Genomic DNA, 27,295 nt, shown 5'->3' on the forward strand with positions numbered 1-27,295 from the left:
TTCTTAATACTGAGAAATGCAACAAATTTGCTTTTTCTTTAAACAGGAATCTTTACATGTTCAAACTTAGTTCAAATCAAATGCTTATTGTTGAGTCCCCAAAAAAGTGAAAAGGAAAGGAAACAAACAAGACAGGACATTTTAATACCAATTTTAGAAAAAAATTAACCTAAGGCAACTTCTTAGTAGAGATGAAGGATGATTAGGATCTAGTCAAGCGTATCTCCCACCACAGAATGAGAGTTCCCCACCTTGAAGCAGAGGTGTGGGTGTATGTTTGTATTTTGGTTTTAGGGGAGTGTCGTTTTGCAATAATAGGAATTTAGAAGGAGAAATCAAAAGCCACTTTTTGTGGTGCTTTCCACAAAGAGAGACTTTCTTCAAGGCTTCCCTTTATAAGGAAAACTAACAGAAGGAAATAAACTTATCAAACTGGAAGTTCAACGAAAGGGGGGAAAGTGTGAGCAAGAACAGCTCCAGCATTTCAACACAAGTGTAGCAAAGAAATAAAAGGAGTAACAAAAGAGCAGACATATACCCAAGTTCTGAGTCTGACTGCAGCTGGAGCACTGAGGGGTCTGTGTCCCACTGCAGGGTCCTAATCGTGCAGCACAAAGGAAAAAGAACACAGAGAATTAACAAAAGGAGAGGAAAACAAACCAAACCAAACCATGTCATTCATCAAGGCAATGGCATATACAATACATACACAGAACATCTCCTCACTTACCCCCTCCTCCATCCCCAGGTGCAAGGAAGACCCCATGAATATCAAGTGACAAAAGGAAGCGAGGAATCTTCCTTCCCTTTGAATATCTGTTTCATACTGGAAGCTACAGTTGTTTTCATGGAAGGAAGCCTAGAACTAAATACTCAAACTCTACACACCTCTTTGCCCCCCCTTTTTGTTTTGTTTTGTTCTATTTTCTACTCAAGCCTGATTGAGTATGTAAACTGGTTCATGTTTCTCTGAAAATCCAGAGCCCATCCACCCCAGAGCACCAAACATCTCTCATGGGGTGAAGAGAACCAAAGGCAAGGCTGCAAATGGGTGAGAGTAAGAGCATCTGGGGGTGGGGGGGGGGGAGGTGGGACCAGGTGGAGCCTGCCTTCAGGGTCTGCTAAACTTCTGGCTTCCACAAGTCAGTTACTGCAAGAACAATGCCTGGATTTCGAGGCTCATGGGTATTTTGTTTTTTATTTATATATTACACTGAGATGATCACCGATAATATCATTTGTCTGAGACACCACGGATATCTTACATCTTTTAAATATTTCACAAGAGACAGCACAAAGTATGAACAGTTACCAAGGCATTCAGTTTTCCGTGTTATTTCTCCTTCAAAATAAAAGGGGATAAAGAAGCTCTTCTATAAACAGAGTGCATACAAGAACCTTTCTTAAGCCCCATCCCTTTTGCTTCAACTAAGTGTGGCCCACAGGCCAGGATCACCAGCATCTCTTGGAGCTTGTTGGGATTGTAGGCTGCAGTCTCATCCCCAGACTCACTAACTCCACACGACGGTTTACTAAGGTCCCAGGCCATGTGCAGGCACCTCCAAGTTTGAGAAGGCCTCCTCAGTTTCCTTGTCCATATAGACTTACCGTATCGACATTTCTCTGAGTCAAACCCTACCCGTGTGATCCTATATAGCTCCTCTTCCAAAGGTAGCAGAATGCAGTCATGGCTACCCTTACCACTCTGGCTGGGCTCTTGCCCTCTTATGAACGTCCTGAAACATGACAACTAAAGTCCAATGAGAACACTAATCTGCCACTGTTCCTTAGACCAGTGCTTCTCAAATTTCAGTGCACATACACATACTTGGAAATACCGTTGAAATGCAGATTCTGGTTTAGTAGGTCTGTGACATTTCTCACAGGCTCCCGGGGATATAAATGTTGCCAGCCTGCAGACCGCACTTTGAGGAGCAACGTCTTGACTTAGATCAGTGGTTTTCAAACTCTGACAAGGATCAGAATGATGTGGAGGGCTTACTAAAATACAGAATGCTGATCTCTAACCCCAGAAATTCTGATTCGGTAGGTCAAGGGTGGGGCCTGAGAATTTGTACTCTGACACTGACAAGTTTCCAGGTAAGGCTTCTAGCTGACCCTGGAGCCACGTCTACAGAATGACTGGGCCAGACTAATGCTTTCATTAGTCAGCAGGCAGACAGCATCACTGATCCTCAAATATGTCAGCCTCTAAACCTGTGATTAACTCGAGCCTGGCTTAAGGCCCAGGATCCTTTCAGACCAGTTACATCAGAAGGTGCAGAGTGAGACCCAAGCATCTGTATTTCGGAAAACTCTCCAGGTGATTCTAACGTGCAGCCAAGGGTGAGAACCCCTGCTCCGGACTCTTCCTCTGCTCAAGGAAAGCAGGCCTTCCAGGTTCTAGACGCTGATTCCTTCACCTTGTTGGTGACTGTAATGGTTGTAAATGGTGGAAGTAACAGAATCCATTACAGTGATTCATAGCCGCTGTTCACATGTCTCTGGGGATCAAACCTTTTATCTTTAAGGGCATCTCTTTGGCTACAGACATAACAGCAGCCTCTGGCTCTGGCTGGCTGTGAGCAGCATTCCCCTGTAAGGGTTGGGATCAGCTACTTTGCCCTCAATTTGCCTGGAGGTTTCTGACGGGATGACCTTTTTTGACCTTTTCCACTTCTCCCAGGCAGGTGAAGAATGCAGCAGCTCCCAGGTGGTCTGGCTTTGTCCTGTTACTTATCGGACAGCTCATCTGAACTCACTGTATCCTTAAGAAGTAAAAATGATGATTCCATCAGAGTCACTCACTTAAGGAGTCAACAGTTCAGCAGTCTGGAGTTGGCATGTACTCGGGCAGAACAACAAAGGTGGTCTCTGTAACTAACCCACCGCAGTCCTGCCCCCACCCAGTCACACACATATTATTCAGTAAAAGAAATCATAGTCATCGTCAATAATGAGCAGTGAGGCAAGGAGTCAAGCCAAGGATGCAATCAAAAGTGCTAGTTTTATTTTCTTCTCATTTTTCCCATTGTTATCTGTGGGGTGGTCAGGTTTGCACAGAATGCACTTTTTCTTTGAAAAAGAACTTAAAGCCAATACTTTAAATGGGCAAAAGTTTTTCTCTCCAAGGGTCGCCTAGAAATGTGTATTAAATGTTTGCTGAATTCCTTCTGTGCAAGCTTGCAGAGACACTTCTCCGTAGGGGGCAGGACCTTGGAGAGGGGCCACACCTGTTCCTGGAGGTGAGAGGGGTGCGTTTGGGGTGTGGCTCCACTGTGTGTCCTGAGGAAGGTCTCTGACCTCCGCAAAGTGAAGATGCCGGCCTAGAGACGCTTTAAAGCTTTTTTTCTGCCTGATATTTGAAAACATCAGATGATGATTAAACTGCCTTTCAGTTCTCTTTTCTCCAACTGGTATACTTTTCTAACCGATCGATATGCACCTTACTTTCTGACCATCTTAATATCAAGCTAGTGTATCACTGAAAATAAAATGATGGTTTCCCCTACAGCTTCCTGGGCAGTTTGAAATCTTGCCAGGTGGTTTATTTTTTTTAAATGAAAGAAGTAGTGAAATTGTAAGTGCAAAAACATATGTGAACATAATATACTCCCACAAAATATTTTCATATAAAAATCACCCTATTTACCATAGTAATTAGTTCTCGTTTTCCGTCATTTTTGGAATGGACCAATCAGTGCATGCAGGGAGAGAATATTCTTGTCAAGAGCATTCACTTATTCAATAAATATCTATTAAAGGCCTAATAGGTAACTGTGATAGAGGATGAAAAGAATTCTCAAGGAACTTACAACTCTTATCGAGAGATAAAACATGTATAAATAGTTTAGTAGAACCAGGCAGAAAGTAAAACATGCCATATGAGCGGCACCAAAGGTGTGCTGTGAGGCATGGGTCTTGCACATAAGGATCTTACATTTTAGTGAAGTAATGAGATGTATGAATATTTATACCTAATGATACACTGATAACCTATACAAAAAAAAAAAAAAGGTAATAGTTGTCATTACTTGCACAGGGCCTGGCATGGTTTAAAGTTTCAATAAATGTTAGCCAAAAAAATAAACAAATGCCATGAGAAAGATTAATAATAATGATAGCTATAATTTCCTTTCAATGAGTGTTTACTCTGTGCCAGCCAGCCAGGCCTTGGACTGTACTTTCATTATTCTCTCAAGCCAGAGCAGGGAAACCCCCTTCCTCTGAAAAGATCAGAGATTCCATGCAACCTGGTTTTGGAGGGATGGGGTGAGGATTTGGACATAACAAACTCATTTTCATCAGTGCCTGGTTTGTTGGACTTCAGCCACTGAGTTGATTTACTGGGTCTAATGAGAGTCTATTATATTTTAGATGTCAATTTACCAACTTATCATGAGAACAATAACTTCCAGGAAGAGCAGTTATACAAGCCTGGTAAAGTCTTCTCTCCTTGAAGGCCAGCTTCCCGGGAAGCCAGATGACCAGCAGGGTCGTCTTTGGGATTGGAGAAAGTGCAGCTGAATGTTTTACTCCTACAACTTCTCCCTGCCTTATCCCTCATCATGTCTGCCTCTTTCCACCAGACCAGACATAGCCCCACGCTGTCAGAATCTCCCTTTTCCCCCATTACTGGGATGCCCAACAAAGCCCTTTCTGATTGATGTCATCATTCTTTAACTATGTCAGTTAGATTTTGTCTGCTGTTCCTATATGGAAAATCATCCTGGTGTTATTTGCTTATTTTTAAGAGCTGCATTTGCCAGTACTCAGCAGTTTTAGGTTATTAGAGGTTAACTCTCTGACGATCTAGGGGAGGATTTCTGACCTTGCATAGGGAAACTGCTGTTCGTACAGAACTTGAATAACCCAGTAATTTTCTATCTATTCTGGACTAAGGAGCATTGTCATGGTTTTATGGTCCCACAGTAGGAATGACAGTTCTGGGTATTTCCCAACCTTGTTTCAAAATACTAGATACAGAAGCTTCCCACACCATGGAAAACAGTCATTCACTCGTATGACCCTACATATTCCAGACAATCTAGCCTCTGGCATCTCATCTAGGAAGGCCTACCATGTAACATATAGTTTATAATTTGGGAGACAATGTGTTTTTCATTACTTTAAAAAAAATAGACAAAATATCAAAAGTCTTCAAATTAGCAGTGACCTAGTCAGGGACTAACTGAACTTTAAGTTTCTACCAATTCATCATTAACTTCTTATAAAATTCTCCCTTCCTTGGTCCAGTTTTATTTGCTCAGTTTCACTTTATTAGATAGAAGTAAACATTCAAAACCAAACCAAAACAACAATTCCTGGCCATGTGTTCAGAATATAACTTAGGAGTGAAAGGCATGAAGTCTGTGTTGCATATACCTTGCTCCCTAATGAGTGTTTAACTTCTCCCTCTTCAGCTGTTACCAACACTAAGTTGCTAGTTTCCATTCTTCTTTCCATCTTTATTAAACCTCTGAGTAGAAAGCCCTGAAATTCTTTGCTAAAGAGTGTCTTTGCCTTGACTTTTCTTTGGCTATGAGAAAGTGATGTCTGATAAATATTTGGAAGGCAGTAGTTAAGAACTCTGTCACTTGTCACACTAACACTCCACTCACATACACTGCTGGTGGCATTTAAAATCAGTATAGTTATTTTGGAAAGCAATATGTCTGTGTGCAGCAAGAACCATTAACACAGAATTGTTCCTGGACTGGTTTTACTTCCAGAAATTCAACCTATGGAAACAAAACATCACAAGCAATACTAATAACAAAAGTGAATGTGATGATGGTGATGGTGATGATGATGATGAGAGCCTCTCGGTCATTAAATCCCATGGCCAGTTTTGGCAGGGCCCTATTCTTTCCATCCCCATAAACCAAGCATTTCCCAATCAGGGTCACTCCTTCCCTCACCTCTTTACTCTAACCCTAGGTGACCCCACAGATATCTATTTTTTGCAAAAAAATAACCACGAAGTCCTCATCACCACTGAGCTCCAAGTCTGCTTTTTCATATGCCTTTTGGACACACCCATCTGCACACCAGAGCCATTTTACCCTTCTCGTCTCATATGTCTTTTGCTTCCTTTTCCACCCCACAACCCTAGTTTAGACCTTCAGGCTTTTACATCAGACCAATAGTTCCCCATTAGTCCTTAGACCTTGAAAGCATTATAAAATTAGTGTCCCAGACCTCACCTAGGCCTGTGGTTTAGGTACCTGTGTTTGTAACGAGTTCGCCAGTGAATTCAGTAAACAGCCACCAGGTATGGGAGCCAGGGATTGCAACTATCACAAAGGCCATCCTAGTTTCAGACTCAGCTCTTTCTCTACAGCCTCCCTCACATGGATTCTACCTCCCATACCCCCCAAGCCTTTTCCTTTGTGTACAACTTTCCCATCATCTGGAATGCTCTTTCTTCCAACTCCACTTGCCCAAAGCATATGCATTCATTAAGGCCCAGCTCAAATGTCATGCTCTTGAGATACATTTGTCCTCAATAACCTCATTCAGAAATAACTTGTCTCTCTCTGGGATAGGAACAGAGAAATACTTGGGCCTCTTATTTTGTAGTTCTCTATGCTAATCTACAGTCCAAAACCTGGACTGAAGACCAAAGCTGAGGATGACCTACAGGAAGTAATGAGCACTGTTACAAAGCCCAAAGACCTCAGCAAACACACTGCTGGGCCCACTCTGACTTTTTGCCCTGAGTCCAGTAAATGGATTTCTGCCTTGGTTCTGTGACAAAGTCCCTGCCTTATACCTCAGTCCTATAACCACTGCTGGGAATTCTCCTTCAGCAAAGTCCACCTTCGGGCAACTTGTCCAGCAACCTTGAGCTATCCTCCTTTTACCTCTGTCCTCATGCCTCTACTCATCCTGCACCCATCCCACTCAATGTTTTACAAGCTGTGCAGGCGCGCACGCATGCACGCGTGTGCACACACACACACACACACGCACGCACACACGTCAATACTTACCAAGTACCTAATATGTGTCAAGGCTCTGTGTAGGGTGGTAATGAACCAGAACCACTTGTCCCAAATGAATATACTACAAATTAATTACAGATGATTTGGGAATAATGGTTTATGACATTATTGCTCATCTCTACAAGTACAAATATTTGAGAGCTGTAATTACACAGCAACATTTCCTTAGACGGGTTCAAATTAAATCTGTCAATTTACTGGAAGCAAGCCCTTTAGGAGTGAGAAGAATTCCTTATCTTTATATTCCTTGCAGGTCTAACTGTGTCTTTCACACAATAAATCCTCAACTATTTAGTGAATGAGTGGATAAATGAAGAAACAAAGGAATGTTCTTTACTTGCCATTTCTGCTGATGGGCATGAAGGCTGAGGGCAAGCTGATTCCCAAAGAAATAGTTTTTACTTTCATTTTACCAAAAAATGAAAGAATAAATCGGGGAATGTCTGGCCTAAAACCCTTCATATCTCCCAAGCTGAGATTTGTGCTGAGAATAAAGAGAAGTCCAGCCATCTTCTCTATGAAATGAGCTCAGCAACTTTATTTCATCCTTAAAGTAACTGCACTGACACTCAACTCCTCACATTCTTTCCTCTCTCTCTCTCTCTGAGGTGGAGAGACAGCTCGAGGGCAGAATACCAAACTTCCAGAATCCCAGGGTCTCTGAACGCTGGTTCCACATGTCCTCTCCATCAAACAAGTCACTAGTCACTAATCAGATAAAGAAAATAGTTTGGGCCCATGTGAGCAGAATGCCAAACAGAGAGTCTCCAGTCGGTGTTATCTCCAAACACTTATGTTCCTAAGTGTCGTTTCCAAAGGTAATCAACTGAATAATAAGGACATTTAAAAATCTGTCCTATCACTCAATCTGTCACTGTCATTTACATGATGTCAGTTAATTAAGGATGGTGTTTAAATAACGAGCTAATGTTTTACTTCCCAACCTCAATTATTTCCTTACTTAAGACAGACAATGATGATGATAAAGATCTTCCGATGTCAGAAATAAAACTGGAATAGTGCAATACATACTTATATTGGGGTCTTTAAAATTTTTTTTTCTTAATTTACTGTGTGGGTATCTGCCCTCTGTTGACTAACATCTGAGCCCTAACATGGAGTTCCACCACCAGCCACACTAAGCCGTGCACGAACGCCATCTGAACTGGAGCCAAAGAGAAACCCAAGACTTCCCATCACAGAGGAAGGACATGTTTTCCCCAAATCTTTCCCAGAGGATCTGCTGTCAAGCAAGCAGTTTCTCTACAAGGAAGCTCAGCAGCCCCTTGTTTATTGGGTCACTGTAACCATATGCAGATACTTTTACAGTTCACCCTCCTGAAGACAGATGAATAAGATATCAAAAATGTTCAATCAGTTAATGAGCTACAACAAAAAGAAAATCCTATAGTGTGCCTTTTATTCTAATTTCCAAGGAGACTGACTTTTAACCAGCCCTGTAATCCGTGATATTGGTCTCCCTGAAGTGCAATTAACCGGTCGCAATCTATCAATTTCTCTTTACATAATGATAATTTTTAAAAAATTTGTATATACAAAATATCATAGGCTTATTAAATGTCCTCCAAGGTTTTATATTATTTTATTGTATTTTTTCACCTTTCCCAAAACCTTAATATCTTTCCTTTAGCCTCTGATTCATCAGAGCCCCTTAGAAGATGGTGATGTTTTCACCAAAAATGGATCAAAAATCCTTCGAGGCTTATGTGGTGCAAGAGAACCCTATGAAATTCAATTGCGGATAAAAATGAAAGTCCTGAGGGTTTTATGTTGGGCATTAAGCTGGTGTTGCCTCTTAGCCCATTTTCCTCTCTTGAAATCACAGAGAAAAGAAAGCGATAACCAGGTGCTGCCCACAGAGCTTGACTACAAACAAATTATTCTAATTTCATTAAGTGTTCACGAGAAGGTAGATCGGAGAAAGTTTATCAAATATCTAAATTTTGCCAAAGTATCCCGTCAACGTGAAATTTAATATTTACTATATAGAAGCCTAATGTTTAAATTGAACAGCACAAGGTCTGTGGATATCTGCTCCTTGGTCCCGAATTGTAATGTGGAGTGCACGGAAGGCGGAAAGGCTGAATGACCTTGGTACCTTTGTTTTCCCGTTAAGTGCTTCACAAGACATTTCTTCTGCTGCTGCACTGAGGACCCCTTGGGAGGGTCTTACCTCCCTAGAGAAAATCTATGGATATAAGAGTTTTGGTTAATAGATACCGATCGCTGGGAGGACCGGGGATCTATTTTAAATACAATAGGATTATGTGGGGAGCAATTGGGGAAAGCTGAAAATAGTGTAGACGTTAAGTAAGATGAAAATGCATTGAAATGGAAAAAGAGGGACACTTGATTAGAAAAGCAAGTTCAACAGCTTGTATAATGACATCATTTATCATATATACGATGACATATACATTGTGTGAAGGAATACACACACTAAGGTGTTAAGAGTGCTAACCACTGGTGGCAGGAATATGATTTTTCTCTAGTTTTTGCTTGTCAATATGTTCTAATTGTATAAAATGCACTGTTGTTTCCATAATAATAAGAGATTATTAAAAATAAAATGTGAGGGGGATTTGAATGTCCTAATTGTTTGGAAAGTAGAACTTAATGAAGTGTTAAGACCAGATGGTCAAAAAAGAAGATAGAAATTACTTCTGTTACTATCCTCATCCCCCATGCTCCTTCTCACCACAGACAAACATCAGTACCCTCCCCTTCTGACTATTTTGTTAACGATGTTACGGGATGGGCGCTCCTATTGTAATGGTAGATTGTACGTTATCAAATTAACACATGCTTTATTTTTTAAATCATTTTGAAAATTTTCTTCCTTGAATCAGGTTTGGGACAGGGTGTTGCCTCCACACTGGTGACCTGGAGAACTTTATGTGGTCAACACACTTTCCCAGAATTGTGCAGGCTGGTACAGCCTCCAATTTAGCTTTATCACTGAGAAGCCTAAGGCATCTTGGCTAAACATGGGGAGGGCCCTAGTGCAAAGCCCTCGGTGAGCCATTCATGGGAATGAGAAGAATAAATGTGGGCAAATGATTATTATCACCTAGATAATCGTTTCTGGTGGAATATATGAAGGTTAGGCATTAAGAGTTGGGCAACCCAGAAAGTGGTCTCCAGGGACACAGACCACAATCTGTCCTTGGCCTTGTCATGTTCAACATTTTCACATAATTACTTGAAGATAGAGCATTATCAAACTTGAAAATGACACCAGCATATTTTAGGAGAGAATCTAAAAAAGATCTCTTTCCATTGGAAAAATGTGACTAATAAATTATGAAAAAAAAAACAATAAGAGCTAAAACTCACATATACTAATATACTCCAGACCCTTTTCTAAGTGTGTTACAGATATTAATTTATCTAATCCTAATAATAATCTTTTGGGGTAAGTCATGTATATCACTTATATCAATTGTTGTCAGAGATCATATAGGGTAGTGATATAGATTGTGAAAATTTCTATCAGTCTGTCTAGGTTAAAACCTAGCACTGTAGCTATATTCTGTGTGAACTTCAAAAATTACTCATTTTTTCTGTGCCACAGTGTCCTCATCTGTAAAAACTAGGATAATAATAGATTTATTCAATCAACATTTATCAAGAACTCACTATATGGATACAATCTCAAATATCACTTACTCCCTGACCTCAAGAAACCTGCCATTTCCTGAGGAAGAGAGACATGTATTCAACTAAACATAAGTCATTCTTCTTTAAAGGCTAACCAGAAGTATTAAACGCTTCACTCTTGTGTATAAGAGATGTAGGCTGTTGGTCTCAGATTAGTATTTCTAATCATTTTGAGAAAAAATATTTTTATTCTTAATATTTTTAAAAGTTTTAAAATATGGGAATAGGTGTTTAAGTTTCTCAAGTATCATTTAACTATATATTACAATGATCACTTTTCCTTCTTGGACCTTTTTTATATGCTGAATTACAGTAACACCTTTTCCTATACTAAAATATCCTTGAATTTTTTAATCAATCCTAATTAATCATAGCATAGTACCTTCTTAATATTGTGCTGGATTTCAGTTGCATATAGTATATTCAGGATTTTTAAATCTATGTTTATAAGTAAAACTAGGCTTTCAAATGTTTTATTAATAAAATTGATTTTTTTACATCTAATTAACTGAGCAATGATTAATTGCTTCTACCAAAATTAAGAGAAAGAGAAAAATGTCACAAATGTAAGTTGTAAATGAGAAGCAGGCGGTAACAGAAGCAGAAATTACAAAACAAACTGTGCCCCTTTAAGTTAAAATTAAATCACACTAGTATAATTGAAAAATGATTATATAGTTCTACTTTCTATTCACTTACTTTAAAACATTAACTCAACTGCTCTTAAAAATCAATAAAAGGAATTTTTGTTGTACTTGATTTTGTTAAAGCCCTGTTTTAATCTTTTTAGTATAACAGGGTATATTAAGTGTGCCAATTTGCAAATTAACCACCCACGGGGGTCGCATAGGAAATGTTTGCCTATTCTGGCTCTGTAAAGAAAATTTCACTTTTGGTTTGAGATTCTAGCACATGGATGACAGAATGTATGTGCACCTTTTCGTAGGACCAGATGTGTTCACTTGATTTCTGAGTTATCTTCTGAAAGATTTTCCATTCTTCAAAGAGCCTAAATTCCACACACATTGGCAAATTTGTGACTACGGAACTATACTCTCAGGATTTACCAAGCTCTTTTCCCAGTCTCATGGTTTATGAAGTGTTAAAGTTAATAGTAATTGTTTTCAAAGATGTTTCTTCTACAGAAAAAGATATTTCAAGTGGAATTTTAAAAGCTGAAGTATAAGTTCTTCTGAAATTTAACTCCCATATCTATTTATGGAAGCAAAAACATAAATTTACATGGCATTTTCCTTAGTCCAAAATGAGAGCAAGATTTACTTAGCTATTCCTAATGTCTTCTCCTGAGGCAACTCGGTGCTCAGTTTTTCTGAGAATCATTAATTCTCCAATACCATTTTTCTTGCATTCCTATGAAACGTGTGCTCAACAAGGGATTTGGTCATTGGCTTCCTGTTGCCCTTGCCAGAACATTCCTATCGAGAATTGAACTTCGTTGGAATTTGTGATTCACCTCTTCCAAAGTGATTCATTAAGTTAAAAAAAAAAATCATGTAAGTGGGCAAAGAAATGAAGAGTGATGTTCTGGAGAAGAAATATTTGCTGCTGTCCCCAGAGAGCTAACAGCAGAGGTCAGCTTTCTCTAGAAAGTTTTCAAAAGGGCTCATCAACTGTGAAGTCAGTAATAGAATTTAATGCTGCCAACTGCACCCCTTGAAGCGAAGCATTCATGACACAACACCATTGTTGTATAGAAACAGGCAAATATATTACCTTAATAGGCCACTGGACCCCCTACGGAATGCAATTACATTGTGTCAGCTCTTGTACAAATGTTAGATCTTACATAACCGTGTTGTTACTTTTTTCCCTCCCCTCGAAGACCTTTTGATGTGTTCAAAGCAAAAGATGAGAGAAAGACATGTGCTGCCCCCAAATCAGAAAGGCGATTTGCTAAAATAAACCAGCCTGGTGCCCACAAAAACCTCTACTTCCATTCTTCCTACATTGAAAGCAGCATCCACTGGTTTCCAAATGCCCTATTAAAAGAAAATACTCAATTCTGAAACATGCCAACATGAGTGAGACAATTCCAGTCTTACTTACATGTTGGTTTCAGAAAGAAAAAAAGAAACAGACACACACACACACACACACACACCACTAACACCCTACAGCTCAGGCTAATACTATTCTGATTTCCGTCTTTTTCTCTACCAAAATTTCCTAGGCCTATATGGACACAAGGTACTTTCAAAAGATAATGCTTATGATGATAATGTGTTAAATGGAAAAAGAAAAATGCAAAATTAAACCTCTCATCCAGTAACATACATAGTAACAAGAAAGGTACACAGGTGCACAAGGATTGAAAGGTATATAGACAAGGCAAAGGCTGATTTGTTAGAACAGTAGTATAGTGGATGACTGTTTCTTCTTTCATTTGAAGTTTTAGTATTTTATGATTTATTTTTTAATTAAGAGTCAAAGACAGAGGTCACAAATTGCCAGCCCACAGGCGAAATCTGGCCCACAGCTACTTTAACAAAGCCATTAACATTTAACATTCAGGAGGCTGTTGCATAAATACTTGAATTTTTAGCTTCTCAAGAAAAACTGAAAGGTGTGGATAAAATTGGGTCGATATTCCCACATGAGCTCAACTAGCCTGAGCTGTGAGGAGACCATCTGGCCTTTATAGAAGGGCGCTTCCTAACCAGTTGCCACAGGATCCCACACCCCGCTCATTTATATCACCTGCCTATGTACACCAGCATGTGGGAATCCTACCGAAGGCGACCGGATTAAGGAAGTTACCGTGACTCTATGCATATTAATGAGATTTCTCTTTTCCCTCTTCACATCTTTACCTTTTGGATACCCCTTCAGTGGTCAAATTAGAAAATGTCTATATATCCACTTTCAGAAGTTTCATAATCCTTTGAGTATATATAGTGTAATAAAAATTTGGCAGTTGACTCACAGAACAGTCAACCCTGATGATCATAAAAATTAGTAATGATAATAAAAACACTTTGGGGACCAAGTTCTCAAATTAGTCAACTCTATTAAGCCAATAAACAACATGCTTAAAAAATTAAATTTAGGGTTAGAACATCTCAGTGCTCTCTTCACAAAAATTCCCATGGAAACCAAAACCAAAGTAGAATAATGAGAAGCTGGATATATATTCCATTTGCCTTTGGTCCTTCTCTTTTTTTTTAAGCCAAAGCTAATGGATGTGTTTCTGTTTGTCAAACAAGACACATGGTGCTCAATTAGCACAAGGAAGCATAGAAGTTTATCATTTCTAGTTCAAAATAATTTCTATGCCACTAAAATAGCAAGCCACCATCAACTTAAACATAAACTGGCTGAGTATACCTGCAGATGCATGGACACTTAACAGCGCACCACAGAGTGGCACTGGTTTCTTAGGTCTCTGTTTTCTAATATTATTGACATCCACTGTGGCCTTTGTAAAGGGACATTTCTTACCTTGTTAGTGGTCCCAGGTCTCCTGAGTCTTGGCTTCCAGCTTCACTAGGAGTGCTCACTGATTTCGAGGAGGGAGACATAGGGGTTGGGACTAAATAATGAAAATAACAGGTATCCCATGTTAAAAAATGCAGCGACTGCACTGGAGAAGAGCAGTGTCAGATCAAAACAAATGGGCCCAAATTAAAGTGGTTGTATGGCCAGGAGAGATTAAGATGGGATAAAGAAAAAAAAAAAAAAAAGGAAAGAAAAGGAAGAAAGTCAAGTGAATTTTTCATATTTTAGAAATTAAAATTTGAAATGAATTTAGACAAAATTATCTTAGGGATTCTAAGGCCATGTCCATCTTAACAAAGTGAAATGGAGAATCAAAACAGCTATCCAGATATTTCAAGTTAAATATCTCTCTAGGGTGAACTATCTGGACAATTCCAATTCCCCACTTGATTTTGTTAGCATAGATGTGACCTATTAAAAAATAAAATGGGTGTCTATAAAACTTTGAAAGATTATGAAATAAGTAATTCTGAGTAATTTTAAATGGTCAAGGAGAGTCAGTCAAGGCTGTTGTATGTCTGCTTTGGAGGGTAATCCATTCTCCATGGAATGCAAACTGCACTGTCTCTGAGAGACTAAGTGACAAATGCAGAAAGGCTAAATGGTGAACCTAGTAATTTAAAAATCTCTTTGAAACAAAGGAAAATGCCAGGCTGCTTTATTTTTACATTTAATTAATAGTTTCATCCCATTGTATTGTTTACTGGGTTTAGAACTTGTTTTCCTTTGCCTCCAGCAGCCCTGGAAGGCACAGGCTCTGGCACTTAAGTAAACTGCCATTCCAAAGACAGGAGAGGGAAGCTCAAAGAGGGAGGTGAGGGCAAGCTGACCATGTGAGAGCAAGGATAATAAAAGAAAAAAGCTAAAGGAAATGCAAATGTGTTTTCCTTTTCTCTACCCTTCAGGTACAAGCCAAATGTCCTTCAGATAGAAGCTGTACCGAATAGCCAAGATGGCTTCAGGCCAGATGAATTCAATGGGTTCTCAGTATCACACATGCCAAAGAAGCCATATGGGCGGAGAGGAACTTCAATACATAAGTGTGGACTCCCATTTGGTTTCAATCATGTGCAATTTCCTTTTATTTAATAGAGTAAAGGGTTTAACTATTTTGTCCAAATCCTAGAACACAATGGCGGATCTGTCAAGAAACTAGGAATTTCATGTGGTCCCACAATTAATTCACTGATTACCTGCTGCAGGAAGTCAGAGGGTAAGTTGGAGAGATGGATGAAAATTGAAAATGGGCTCTACTCTGGCCAGGTGCCCTGGCAAGAATGCAGGGGTAGCTCAGAATTTGGTCATGGTGGTCATGGTTCAGAGATATGTAACTGTTTCGTTCTGAAAGTTTAATTGCTGGCTTTATGTAGAAGAGAGGAAAACAGAACATACTACTCTGGTGTTTGACCAGTGTTCACACTGCAACAGAATTTCAAAGGCTATTTTGAGGCAAAACTATAATGGATTATTGCAAAGTGTCTAAATTATGCCACAGGTCAACTAAGTATTAAAAAGTCTATCAGCTCCTCTAAGAAGGTCCATCAGTCAAATATCCCACAGGTTACATCTTCCACACCATAAAGAAGCTAAACAGATTAATCAACATCCTATAGGGGCTTCTTCTATCATTGTGAGACATATGATTTTACCTAATACAAACTGAGGTTTAGTATAAAATGCTTTTTTATGGTGGTTTAGTGGTGTGTGTGTATATATTAAATTATATCCAGCAATACTTAATAATTCATAGGTTTATTATATATTGCTTTTTAAAATTTATATTAATAAAATTCTTGTCATTTTGTCATACATGGGATAACTTTTATTCTTAGTTTAAGTAACTATGGAAATAACTGAAAATTTATTTTAATATAAAAGCCAATGATGGGATTTGAAGAAAACAAACCATTTTGAAATGGAGACCTGATACTGCATTGTTTTATATGCATTATTTTTAAAGTTTCTTTCCTTCTTTTTCTTTCTTTCTTTCTTTTTTTTTTTTTTTACTATATTGGGTATCGTGTAGTTTTACAGACACCCTAGGATTATCCTGAAATGTATGGAAAGCAAATGGAGAAAGAAAAATAAAATAAATTATCACATGAGAGATATATAGGTAAGTGACAGAATAAACACATGTAGAGGTTTACCTCTAACACAAATGAAACAAATAGTTCAATATCCAAACCCTAGTGACAAAATGAGATCATGGACAATTAACTACGAATGAATGAGCTGCTGGAGGAGGGGTGTTGTAGTGAGAATGCCAATTAGCAGTGAAACCAAGTTCTACAATAGAGTCACATAAATTTAAACTTGTTAAGTAGCTGCTAATCTGTCACTATTTTCAGTTTTCCTTCACATTTCCCACTGAGCTTTCTATTTTTATCATGGCATCACTCTATGCCTGTGGTGGTTATGAAATTCATAACCAGATTCACAGTATTTAGGTTGGCAGAGAGACGTTGGGATTCAGTCATGAAAATGAAGAACAATTTAAGGAAAAAAACTCCAAGATTTCTTGTATTTACCATGTGGCAACTCATCTAACAAGTATAAAATAATCTACTAGTCCACAGTAGATAAGGTTGACCATATAATCAGTCAATAAGCAGCAAATTGCTACCAGCTCTACAAACTGTCTCCCCATCTCCTTCCAGCCCCCTCAAATCAAAAAAATAAATACATCTGAACCATAAGCCACAGAATTTCCTTAAAAATAAAAATAAAAGTGACATAAAAGAATAGTAAATGCTGGACATGGTATATCCCATGCAAGACAAATTTAAGAAAACAGTAACACTGTTTAAGTACCTAGAGGGGGCTCCGGCGATATACCAATGCTTTGCAAAAGAGCCTCTGTCTCTCTGCGTTTGCGATCCAGGTCAGAGTCGTCCTGAACAGGCTCTTTCTTTTGCTGCATATCAGCCTAAAAAGAGTAGATGCCAGAAAGAAAAATTAGCAGAACTAAATGTATGCCTTTCCTGGCTCAAACTGAAAATGGTAAATGCATGTGTGAAGACCAAACAAAAGCCCTACATAGACATAATCATGTGTATGAAGGATGAAAAAACACTGTAACTCCTCCATTTAATAATTGCTAACCTGGTAATTTCTCTTTTGGTTGGAAGTTTTGTTTTTTTTTTTCCCCTGCCTCTGTCACATGGTATGAAAGCTTCTCTCACCTGGTTTTAAAAGAAATCATCAGGGCTAAATATTTCTGACTGGGATGTGGGTTTTTAAGAAAATTCTCTTTGTGGGCGCCTGGGTTGGTTAAGTGACTGCCTTCGGCTCAGGTCATGGTCCTGGAGTCCCGGGATGGAGTCCCGCATCGGGCTCCCTGCTCGGCAGGGAGTCTGCTTCTCCCTCTGACCCTCCTCCCTCTCATGCTCTCTGTCTCTCATTCTGTCTCTAATAAATAAATAAAATCTTAAAAAAAAAATGCTCTTTTTTTTCAACATCGTTGTCCCTTCTGGGAAGACATACTATCATTTCTTAATGAGTGTATGTTTGTAATATTCACACCCCATGTTAGAATTACGCAAAGAATTATTGGGATCTGGCTAAAAAATAAAATTAGTTATGAAATCTGTAACTGTAAAATATACTCTTTGTATCAGCAATCTAAGTTTGCCATGGTTTAAAATAAATCAGGCTATAATGTTTATTAAGGCATGTGAGCAATATTGATATGTAAGTGTTACTGAAGTCCCAGTTTCACAGGTTTCCATTAAACATATTAACTCAAAGGAGAAAATTATCATTTAGAAAAATATAGAACAAAAAATCATTTAGAAGAAGTTTCTTTCCCAAATCCTGTCAAAAAACAAAACAAACAACAACAAAAAAAAACCAAACACCTCCTGTGTAAGCTTCTCATGGACAGATCCTATGCCTCATTTGTGGTTTTTACAGAATAGTGATGTCAAAATACAAGCTAAAGAATGTCAGTGGTGGGATTCTGGGCTCATTAAACATTCAGGTCTCTTTTCTTTTTCCTAACACAGTTAACTACTTAAGACAAGGCATTTGTCCCACATCTGAAACATGGTAACATCGTATTTGATGTGCGGCTACCTCAGGACAAAGCTGTGTGAGTTTACAAAAGTGAAGCTGTCTTAAAGCTTATCAAAAACCTATAATCCAGTTACCAGACACACCTTCCTCCCCAAGTTAGATACCCTAACAGGTATATTATCTGCTTCAAGGGTGCAGAGTACATTTCAAAGCACCAAAGCGTAATTTACGTTGTGGCATCTAAAGTAGAAAAAGTTCATGGAACTTTTGCTTTATTCCCAGATGATAACCTACACACTAATCATAAGCAAAATGCATCTTTGCTTGACACTTCCGTTATTATTCGACTCAGGCTTAGAACACTCTCATATTTTTGAAGTCTATCTGCCATTAGAGGGGAAAACTGCCATTATGGGAGCTGATGAGTATGAATGAGAGCACTAGAGGATTTCAGGCATATCTCACCGAACCCAAAATTCTGGAATGGCAGTTTCATCTCTGTCTGTGAAGATGGCAAAGTTCACATTGTTTTCCAATGTTAACATTTAAACTACTGAAGCAAGTTCCAAAGTGTATGCGTACAACAGAGGCCAAGACAGAACTACGATGAGGAAAAGGACCTTGCAGGGTGAGGATCTAAATCAATATTCACAGATCACAGAGTTGAAAGAAGGATGGAGGAAATCCAAGGAAAGGGAATTACCATCGAAGCTACTGAAATATAAATGGAAAAACTAAGATAAGCAAAATCCGTCTTAGGAAGCCAGTAAGAAACAAGATGGTTTCACAGTGAAGAGTTTAGCCCTAACTGGACTCCCAGCTTTACCGAGGGCAGATACATGTTCTATTCTGCTCAACACTATATCCTCATATCTAGATCCCAGCCTGACACGTTAGATGCTCAATAAAAAAACGTATTGAATAAATGAACTAATATCTGTCTTAGGTCATTGTTATTCTATGACTATGGAATTTCAGAATTATACATCCTTCAGGCCAATTTCTACCAACTGCACACCAGTCAGCAAGCCCCTTTACAGCACCACTGTTAGAGGGAGTCCTCTAAACTTCCAGTCACCCAGTGCTCATAACAAAGCCATTTCTATATCCTAGCAACAAAAAGATTCATAACCTTGCCTCATTCTTTCAACAAAAATGTAGTAAAGGACAATAGAATGCCAGGGGTAATGAAACTGAGAGGTTCTAATGGAGCTTAAACAGAGCAAACAGAACAAGATTTGCCTTGTCCTTCCCTTTCCAATAAACATAGGACATATTATCTCTAACTTTCTGTCATGTATAACCTAGGCAGAGAAGCACAGAATTTTTTTTTAATGTATTCTAACTAATCATTAAGCACTCAAACACACGAGGGTAATTCACACGTCAACATGCATGTTGCATATGCTGCAGTAACAGTACATCTGAACTCCACCTCCAAAATTTCACTCCTTTTCTTATAACGTACCTCTACAACTCATTCTCTACCTTCCACCTTCCTTAATTCTTAAGGAAAGAGGCACTATAATGACAAATATGAATAAGGTTAAGTGTCTACCTAGATGTAACAGAAGCTTAAGCAAGTTATCAGCACTCAAAAATGACCATGAAAAATGCAAAATTAGGTAACTGGAGCTTACTGGAAATTAGGGCAATTCCTATCTGTTACCAATTAGCACCTTAAACTAAATAAAGTGTTACTTTATCAAGGCAGTTAGCTATACCAAGTGCACTAGTCATGAAAGTTTTGATTTTCCCCATGTAATTACTACAGAATCCTAATCTATTTTAAAGACCCAACAGGAGTGGTTTTGCAGTGCTAGCAATTAAAAAATGTGCTAGGTGTCTTTCCTAGCAAATGATATTTCTTTTTGTGAAGAGTAATCACAGCTGAGACCCAGAGAGGAAAATCAAAGAAAGAAAATTTGTCAGCTGAGAATTGTCAGTCAGTTTTTCAAAGACAGCTCCATAGTTATTAGAGGAACAAGGGAGGATAGGCCAGGAAACCTCTGTCTGTCCTACCTTACAGCAATTCAGCAGAAGGGCAAGGACAGGACGAAACTTCAGGGTGGCCCCATTAAGCACACCTCATTGCATTAAAGCCAATTTTTCCTGAAACTGACTCTGAATCTTAAATAGTAGCCACTATATTTATTTTAAAATCAGATTTCATCCATAATACCACAACCAAGAAAGCAGTTGACATCCAAAGAAGCAGAGAGTGGTAATTTTATACATGTACAGTTTTCTAGATTCTGTGGAGATAATCAACCTGGTGGTCCTAATTCACACCAGTTTTCACTCATGGTAAAAACAGTCACTCAGATTAGCATTAAAGAGCATTTTGGTCTCTTTCTATTCTAAATTTGCTTTATTTAAATTACAAGCCTAAATAGAGTTAAAAGTCAAACCTGTAAGATTAAGGCTATTTCTAACTCTCTACAAACACCACAAAAACTAGAAAATCTTAAACTCAGGAGTCAGTGACAGTTGACTGGAGCATCCCATAGACTCGAGATCAGAATTTCCAAGGATATCTGCAAGAAAGAATTCCAGATGTTTGGAAAGGGTGTCTGTGAGCAGCATCCCAGACTAGTGATAACTAGTTTGTGTGTTCATTCATGCACTCACCCTATAATCCTTTATTGAAGTCCTACTACGTGGCCCAATCTGTGCTAGACATTGACTCGATGAAAAACACCAGCCCTGTTCTCAAAGCCTGCACTCTATTGGGAGAGAAAGACAAGGGAAGATGCAAATATAATGCTCTGTGCTAAATGGTTTGATAAGGTCAAGGATAGGGGCAGTATTAACTAGTCATGGATGGGGGGCGGGGGGGTTAACAGAGAAGGCTTTCTGGAGGAAGTGACATTTGAGGTGAGAACGTTAAGACATGTAGTTAACAGCCAGGTGAAGGACAACAGGGAGAAGTAGGAGAATGGTACAAGCAGAGGAGAATATTCACAAACTCTCTGTCAAGAGAGAGTGTGACCCATAGGTGATATGTACATAGCTGAGACTGGCCGGAATGTGGATTTAGGGAGAAAGGAGGTGGGGGAGGAAAGAGAATGCTGTCATGTCTGTCCAGGATCCGATGACCACAAGTTGGAGAAGGGGTAATAAAAGAATGACCCCAGGGGGCGCCTGGGTGGCTCAGTCGTTAAGCGTCTGCCTTTGGCTCAGGTCGTGATCCCAGGGTCCTGGGATCGAGCCCCACACATCGGGCTCTCTGCTCGGCGGCAAGCCTGCTTCTCCCTCTCCCACTCCCCCTGCTTGTGTTCCCTCTCTTGCTGTGTCTCTCTCTGTCGAATGAATGAATAAAATCTTTAAAAAAAAAAAAAAAAGAATGACCCCAGGCTTCTGTTTGGGACCATGGGGTGGAAGAGGGGATCCTTGCTGAGCCTGAAGGGGGCTACTTCTAAGACTTAGACTTCTGGGGCCCAGTCTTTTCATTTGGGGGAAAAAAAAAAAAGATCAGAATAAATTACTTCCAGGTTTCTTGCAGCTACAAAATGCTCTAATTCCAGGAAAATAGAAGCCTTGAATTACAAGACCCTTCCAATAATGGGGCATTTTTTGGAAGACGGCCTCGTCAGCAGGGTCCTGATAAATGTAGCTGCCAACTATATGGGCGGCATTCTCCTACTCTGGTAGCCAATCTCAGGAGTGGAAGAACGGCCGTTTCTTACTGACCAGTTCCTCTGTGCCTTCCACTGCTCTCCAGTATCTCCTTATATCCTCACAGAACTCTTTGAGGTAGGCACTGATCTCTTCTCCATTTTCCAAAAGGGAGAATAGGGTCAGAAAGGTCCCATACTCCCTCAAGGCCATTCTGTGAAGGGCAGAGCCAGGTTTCCCAGGTGCATTCAACTCAAAAGCCTCTGCGCATAACCACTGAGCTTTACTGCCTCTGTCTCACAGCACTGTCTGCTCAGACAAACCAAGTCATCAGAGTCTACAAAAGGTACTTTGACTGAAGGAAAGATCTGTTGCAGGGGGGAATAGGTTGCTGAGGGACAGGACAGGCTTTAAAGATGGTATAGCCAAGTGAGGCCCAAAGTCTGGCCCCATTGGGATCTTTCGAATTAAAAACTTTGGGATGGAAAAGGAGGGCTCTGAATTGCCATAGGAGTCCCTGGAGCAAGGTCAGGACATCACAGGCTTCAACCTGCGGAAATGAGGAGACTAAGACTATGTGACTTTAATTCCAGACCCAGGAATATGTAGAGTTCAGGTGTAACACGCTCCCCACCCCCTGCCACTGCCTGTCTCCCAGGGCTCCGTCTGTTGTGTAACAAACCGAGTCTCCATCAGACAAAGCTGCCTGGTACAGAAACAAAAAGGGTGGCCTGTTTCAATCAGTCTTGTTTGCCTGTAATTTCCCCCCAAATGTGTAAAATGACAAAGATGAAGCAGACAGCATAATTTGGAACCAGATTTCCCATACCACATCACATTTTGTAGTAATTCTATGAAATTCAAGTTGGATATTAGAATGTCAGTTTAAAAGGAAACTGGTTATTAGTAAAGGATAACAGGTGCTTTAAAACTATAGTAAGCGTTGACATTTGAAGGAAAGGAAGCATAATAACCTAATGCTTTTTTTGGCTTTGCATGGAAATGAATAGCCATTCCTTGTCAATTCTCACCTCTGCTTCACTCAAAGACTGCATATATAGCAGCAAAGATCTCCAAGAGAAAAACGTTATGCGCACTGTCAAGGACAAAATAAACCAGGGCATCAAAGTGTAATGGAACAGAGAGATGCGAGATGCCAGAAGGCTAAAATGCAACTGCAATTATGTTTTACTTTGTTGGAAAATAATTGTTATAAATCTGTTACCTTGGTCTCCCAGCCTTATTTTATGAAACAACACTTATTTAGATTGGAAGGCATCAAAACACATTTTCTTTTTCCTAACAGAAAAACTCTGAGTATGGAAGCAGCTTTGGTTTCTAGACACACAAGGGTATCACACTATATAAAGTTGCCTTCTCAGAAAGCTATTCAAAACTACCTTTGGCATCTGGTTCTTTTGTCCAAGACGTGGGCTATTTCTCCATGACCATGACAAATTGGAGAATTAAAAATAAATTATCCGTTGGATCAAGATAGTAGAAGAAAACATGATTTGCCAGCAACACACGGAACTGGGAAGGGAGCCCCGGATTCTGGGTGTGACAGACAGAAAAGCTACATTTCACCTCTGGGTTTCTGCTTTGTTGGCATAAAGAAGGGTTTCAGTGGAAGGTTTCTGAAATCTATTCGAGCCTTAATATGTCATAATTCTATGTCCATGGAGCAGAGTCTACTCCTATGCTATCTACCCTCTCGCCAAGGGAGGGAAATGCAGCTTTCCTTCTGTCAGACCTACAATCCTTGTTTTACCCTGAAAAACACATACCCCTTAAGAAACCATGGAAATCCACTGGCATCATTTTTCTCCTAAAATGTTCTGCCTGGTAGTTTTTAAAAATTTTTTTCTTAAAACTAACACACATTAAACACTAAGTAGAGCCTGGTTACTACTAAGTGCTTTACAAGATTAACTCTTCTAATTCTCACAACCCCACAAAAAATATATTACTATTCCCATTTTAGCATAGGAAACCGAGATACAGAAAGGTTAAGAAATATCTAACAATAGAGATTTCACAGACCACTTTCAGGGTTCTATGCAAGTCTGGGGTGAATCTGGGGCTTGGGGACCTCTGGACCATGGGTGGTGCTTGACTAGCACATAGCAGGTGACAATGACCTTAGGAGTCTGAGTATGTAGATATCCATTCATTTTATTCAGAAATCATAGAAGGATTCTTCTAGAGCGTCCTCTTTACCCATTTGGCCAGCCCCTCAGAATCAAGTGATTTTCTTTGTTCCCTGGAACACCCCAATACCCAGTATTTACCTCTTTCTTTTTCCTCTCCTCTTCCTTCCGTTTCTTCTCTTCTCTTATCTGTGCTAAGCGCTGTTTTTTGCGCTCTAGCTCAGCTTTTAAGTCACTTTTGTCAGACATGTTGGTTTCCTTGGAGGAAAAGAAAAAAAAATGTGAATACATAAAAATAAATTTTCTGTATTATCACTGCAAAAAAATCATTCAAAAGCTTGAAAATGTGACTTTTTTACCATAACAGGTTGTATTACTTAGCCTATGTTGAAGAATCAAAGAAACAAATTAAGTTAGGTCTGGTCTCACACTACATAAATACTTACCTTTTTATGTATTCATAAATATTTGAAGCAATACAATGGTATAGTCTCTGCTGGTGGGAAGGATTATAGCAACTTCAGAATAAGCAAGACATTTTCTGTGCAAGTTTCTTAACAAATAAATAAACAAAAAAGAGAGAATCAAAAAAGAACCTTCACCAGGACTTTCAATTTAGACGATAATGGACCAATTCATCCCCACACTAAGAAAAGAAAATAGGTTGTCATAAACCCTTAGAGATGTGCCCCATTCAAATATCTATGGATTCACTACCCATGTCTCCACTGAGCCTGGGCACAGAGATTTCATTTTGCCTAACATTATATGCATCAGGGAAGACAGCCACTAAAGACCTAACATGTTAATCTTTTTCTGTAAAACTCCTCCCGAACTGTCACAGTTAATTTCATCTCCAGGACAATCCTCTTTCTATAAAAGTTTCATTTGCATACTGAATGCGATTGTGCTTTATCCTGGCACTTTCCCTGTCCCGAAGATGTTTGTGAACCCATGAAAGAGTAGATAACACCACGGCAAGTTCTTGGGGGAAATTTATCTGAATGAAATTTAATTTTAACATTAATGGGGATGGTGAGGCTGGTAGTGAGGGTGCCAGAAATATTTGCAAGTAAAATGAGTTTGGAAAAGACTCACCAAATTACCAATGATTATATTTGTCTTTTTTGTGCTCTCAGTTAGAAACTAAGAAAATGGAAACACCGAGAAATGAAGAAACCCCCCCTGACCCAAATTCCTAAAATAAAGTAACAAAACAAAACAAAACACAAAAACATCTGTCAATGTCATGAGTATTCATTTCCATATTATTTATATGCAGCTGTGATGAATATATAATGAATCCCTACGTAGATAACAGAGCACTGAAAGGCAAAAAAGAACCAAAGAACACAAAACAATGAAAAATCCTTCAAACTTCCTGTCACTGCCTTTACAAGGTAATCAAGAACCTACAGTCACCCTAAGACATACTTCCCAACGAATACATACAGTTGGGAAATGTACTGTGCTAACCTCTATACATATTCTTGCTCGTGGTGTGATGGCAAAGACTTATGAAATAATAACAGTAGTAATCATAATAATCAATCTTTGTAATCAATTCATGATCACACCCTATCTTCATTTTTCAACAAAAATTGTTGGATAATTAATGCGTGCTCGGCACTCTATAAGGTTTCAGAATACAAAAGATGAGCAAAACCAGATTCTCTCCTTCAAGGAGTACGTAACTCAACTTTGTAGGCATGTGGTGCAGCTGGAGATGTTCTCCACGATATTGGCTTATTGATTCCTACGTGCTAGGCATTTTTATCACATTTAATCATAACAATCCAAGGAGACCAGTATTTTGATTAATGCCTTGTTTGCAATTCGGATAATGGAGGCTCAGCAAGACGTAAGGCAGCACAGTCAATCCACGGCCGAAACAAAACTCAAGCATGTCCATACTCTGAACTGCTACACTCTGCTGACCCCAATGTACAAGTTTAGCCAGAATGCAGAGCAAAAGAGTAATTAAGATCTATTAGAATTAGCAAGGGTATACTTTGAGGAGGAGGTAGAATGTGAGCTGGATATCACGGGAGGTCAGGACCTAGCAAAGAAGGGAAGATACAGATATGCCAAGACCTATAGAATGGGAACCAGCAGGCTAAGAGATGTGGATGAATCCAAGCCAAGAAATATAAACTTTAGTTTGTAAGAATGGATATATGGGGGCAACAGGGGAAGCCTCGGGAAAACAGAAAAGTGAGTTCCATTTGGTATAATAAGAGATGGGAAGTCACAGCAACTTTTTGAAAGGGAAAGTGACAAAATAAAGATGGAATTTGCTCAAGCCTGTTCTTGTCCCTGCCTGGAAAACAGACAGGAGCAGAAACTGGAAATAAGGAAAGCTGCTGGGAGGCTGGTGCCAACATCTGTCTGGAGCGACTGCACCTGCTTTGCGATGGTAGGTGAATGGAGAGACAGAATATGGGGAATGTGGGCAGATGAAAGCATGCCAAGAAGGAAGAAGTAACTCTCCGTAGCCTGTGGGTATGGAAGCCAAAGAGAAAGATTCAGTAACAATTCACCTTTGAGAGAGCAAGGAGGATGGCAGTGAAGTTGGGAAGAGAAGGCAAGAAGGAAATCCTGAAACAACTTGTAGCAGGCTGTAATTTGAGTGTCAGTGGGATTTCTGGCCAGAAAGAATGCATAGATACAAAATTAGAGATTGGATGAGAAGCTGGATGGAAACTGGAGCTGTGGGACAGACTTCTGAGTCATCCACCTACAAAGTTGAAACCTGAGTCACACATTCAAAGTCCTATAGGAGCCAGGCAGACAACATGAAGAAGCAAAGCCATGAGGAAGGCCAGTCAGAGAGGAAGCACCTGCCTGAAGGAGGCAGTTCTGCCTAGCTCCAACTGACGGTTGACATGGAAAAAGATGAATCCAAGTAGTTAGATCTTCAGATTTTTTTTTTTCAAGAGAAACCATGGAACTGATAAAAGTCAAGTTTGTCACTAAAATATTATTTGCCAATAATTTTTAACACCAGTGGGCAAAAATCCTGGCAGGAGAAAATTAGAACCTAATTCCAGCAGCTGTCGGAGAAGTTACAACTACTCTTTCTTCCCCAGTGGGGACCACTCCGATTTACGTTTTTGACATTTTTTTGGCTGTCAGAAATGAAAAGTCCAATCAGGAAGATCACTGTTATAGCAATAGGTGTGTCATTCAGTGCTGCTCACAGCCAGTGGAAACTTCTTAGAGTTTTGTCCTGCACATCTCCCCAGTTGCCACTGGCCTTCCTCTATTCCACCAAAAGGGTCTGTCACAACTTCAGCTATCTACTAT

General features: G+C 39.4%; 1 protein-coding gene across 2 annotated transcripts in view; it reads right to left on the minus strand.

Moving 5' to 3' along the window:
- Positions 1-27,295, minus strand: part of DYNC1I1 (dynein cytoplasmic 1 intermediate chain 1) — a 317,629-nt gene that overhangs the window by 261,846 nt on the left and 28,488 nt on the right. Inside the window, exons 2-5 of one of the 2 annotated variants that reach the window (XM_045864670.2) lie at positions 24,131-24,247; positions 17,019-17,133; positions 14,148-14,238; positions 539-598 (exon numbers count right to left, since the gene is read on the minus strand). In XM_045864670.2, the coding sequence (XP_045720626.1) occupies positions 539-598; positions 14,148-14,238; positions 17,019-17,133; positions 24,131-24,238 (374 nt within the window). In that variant the 5' untranslated portion in view covers positions 24,239-24,247. The remainder of the gene's footprint in view (positions 1-538; positions 599-14,147; positions 14,239-17,018; positions 17,134-24,130; positions 24,248-27,295) is intronic. The other variant, XM_064575249.1, reaches the window with a different exon arrangement.

This window comes from Mirounga angustirostris, unplaced genomic scaffold, assembly GCF_029215605.1.
Source record: "Mirounga angustirostris isolate CCGP_5_RB_7025 unplaced genomic scaffold, mMirAng1.0.hap1 SCAF_12, whole genome shotgun sequence".
Taxonomy (NCBI): Eukaryota; Metazoa; Chordata; class Mammalia; order Carnivora; family Phocidae; genus Mirounga; species Mirounga angustirostris.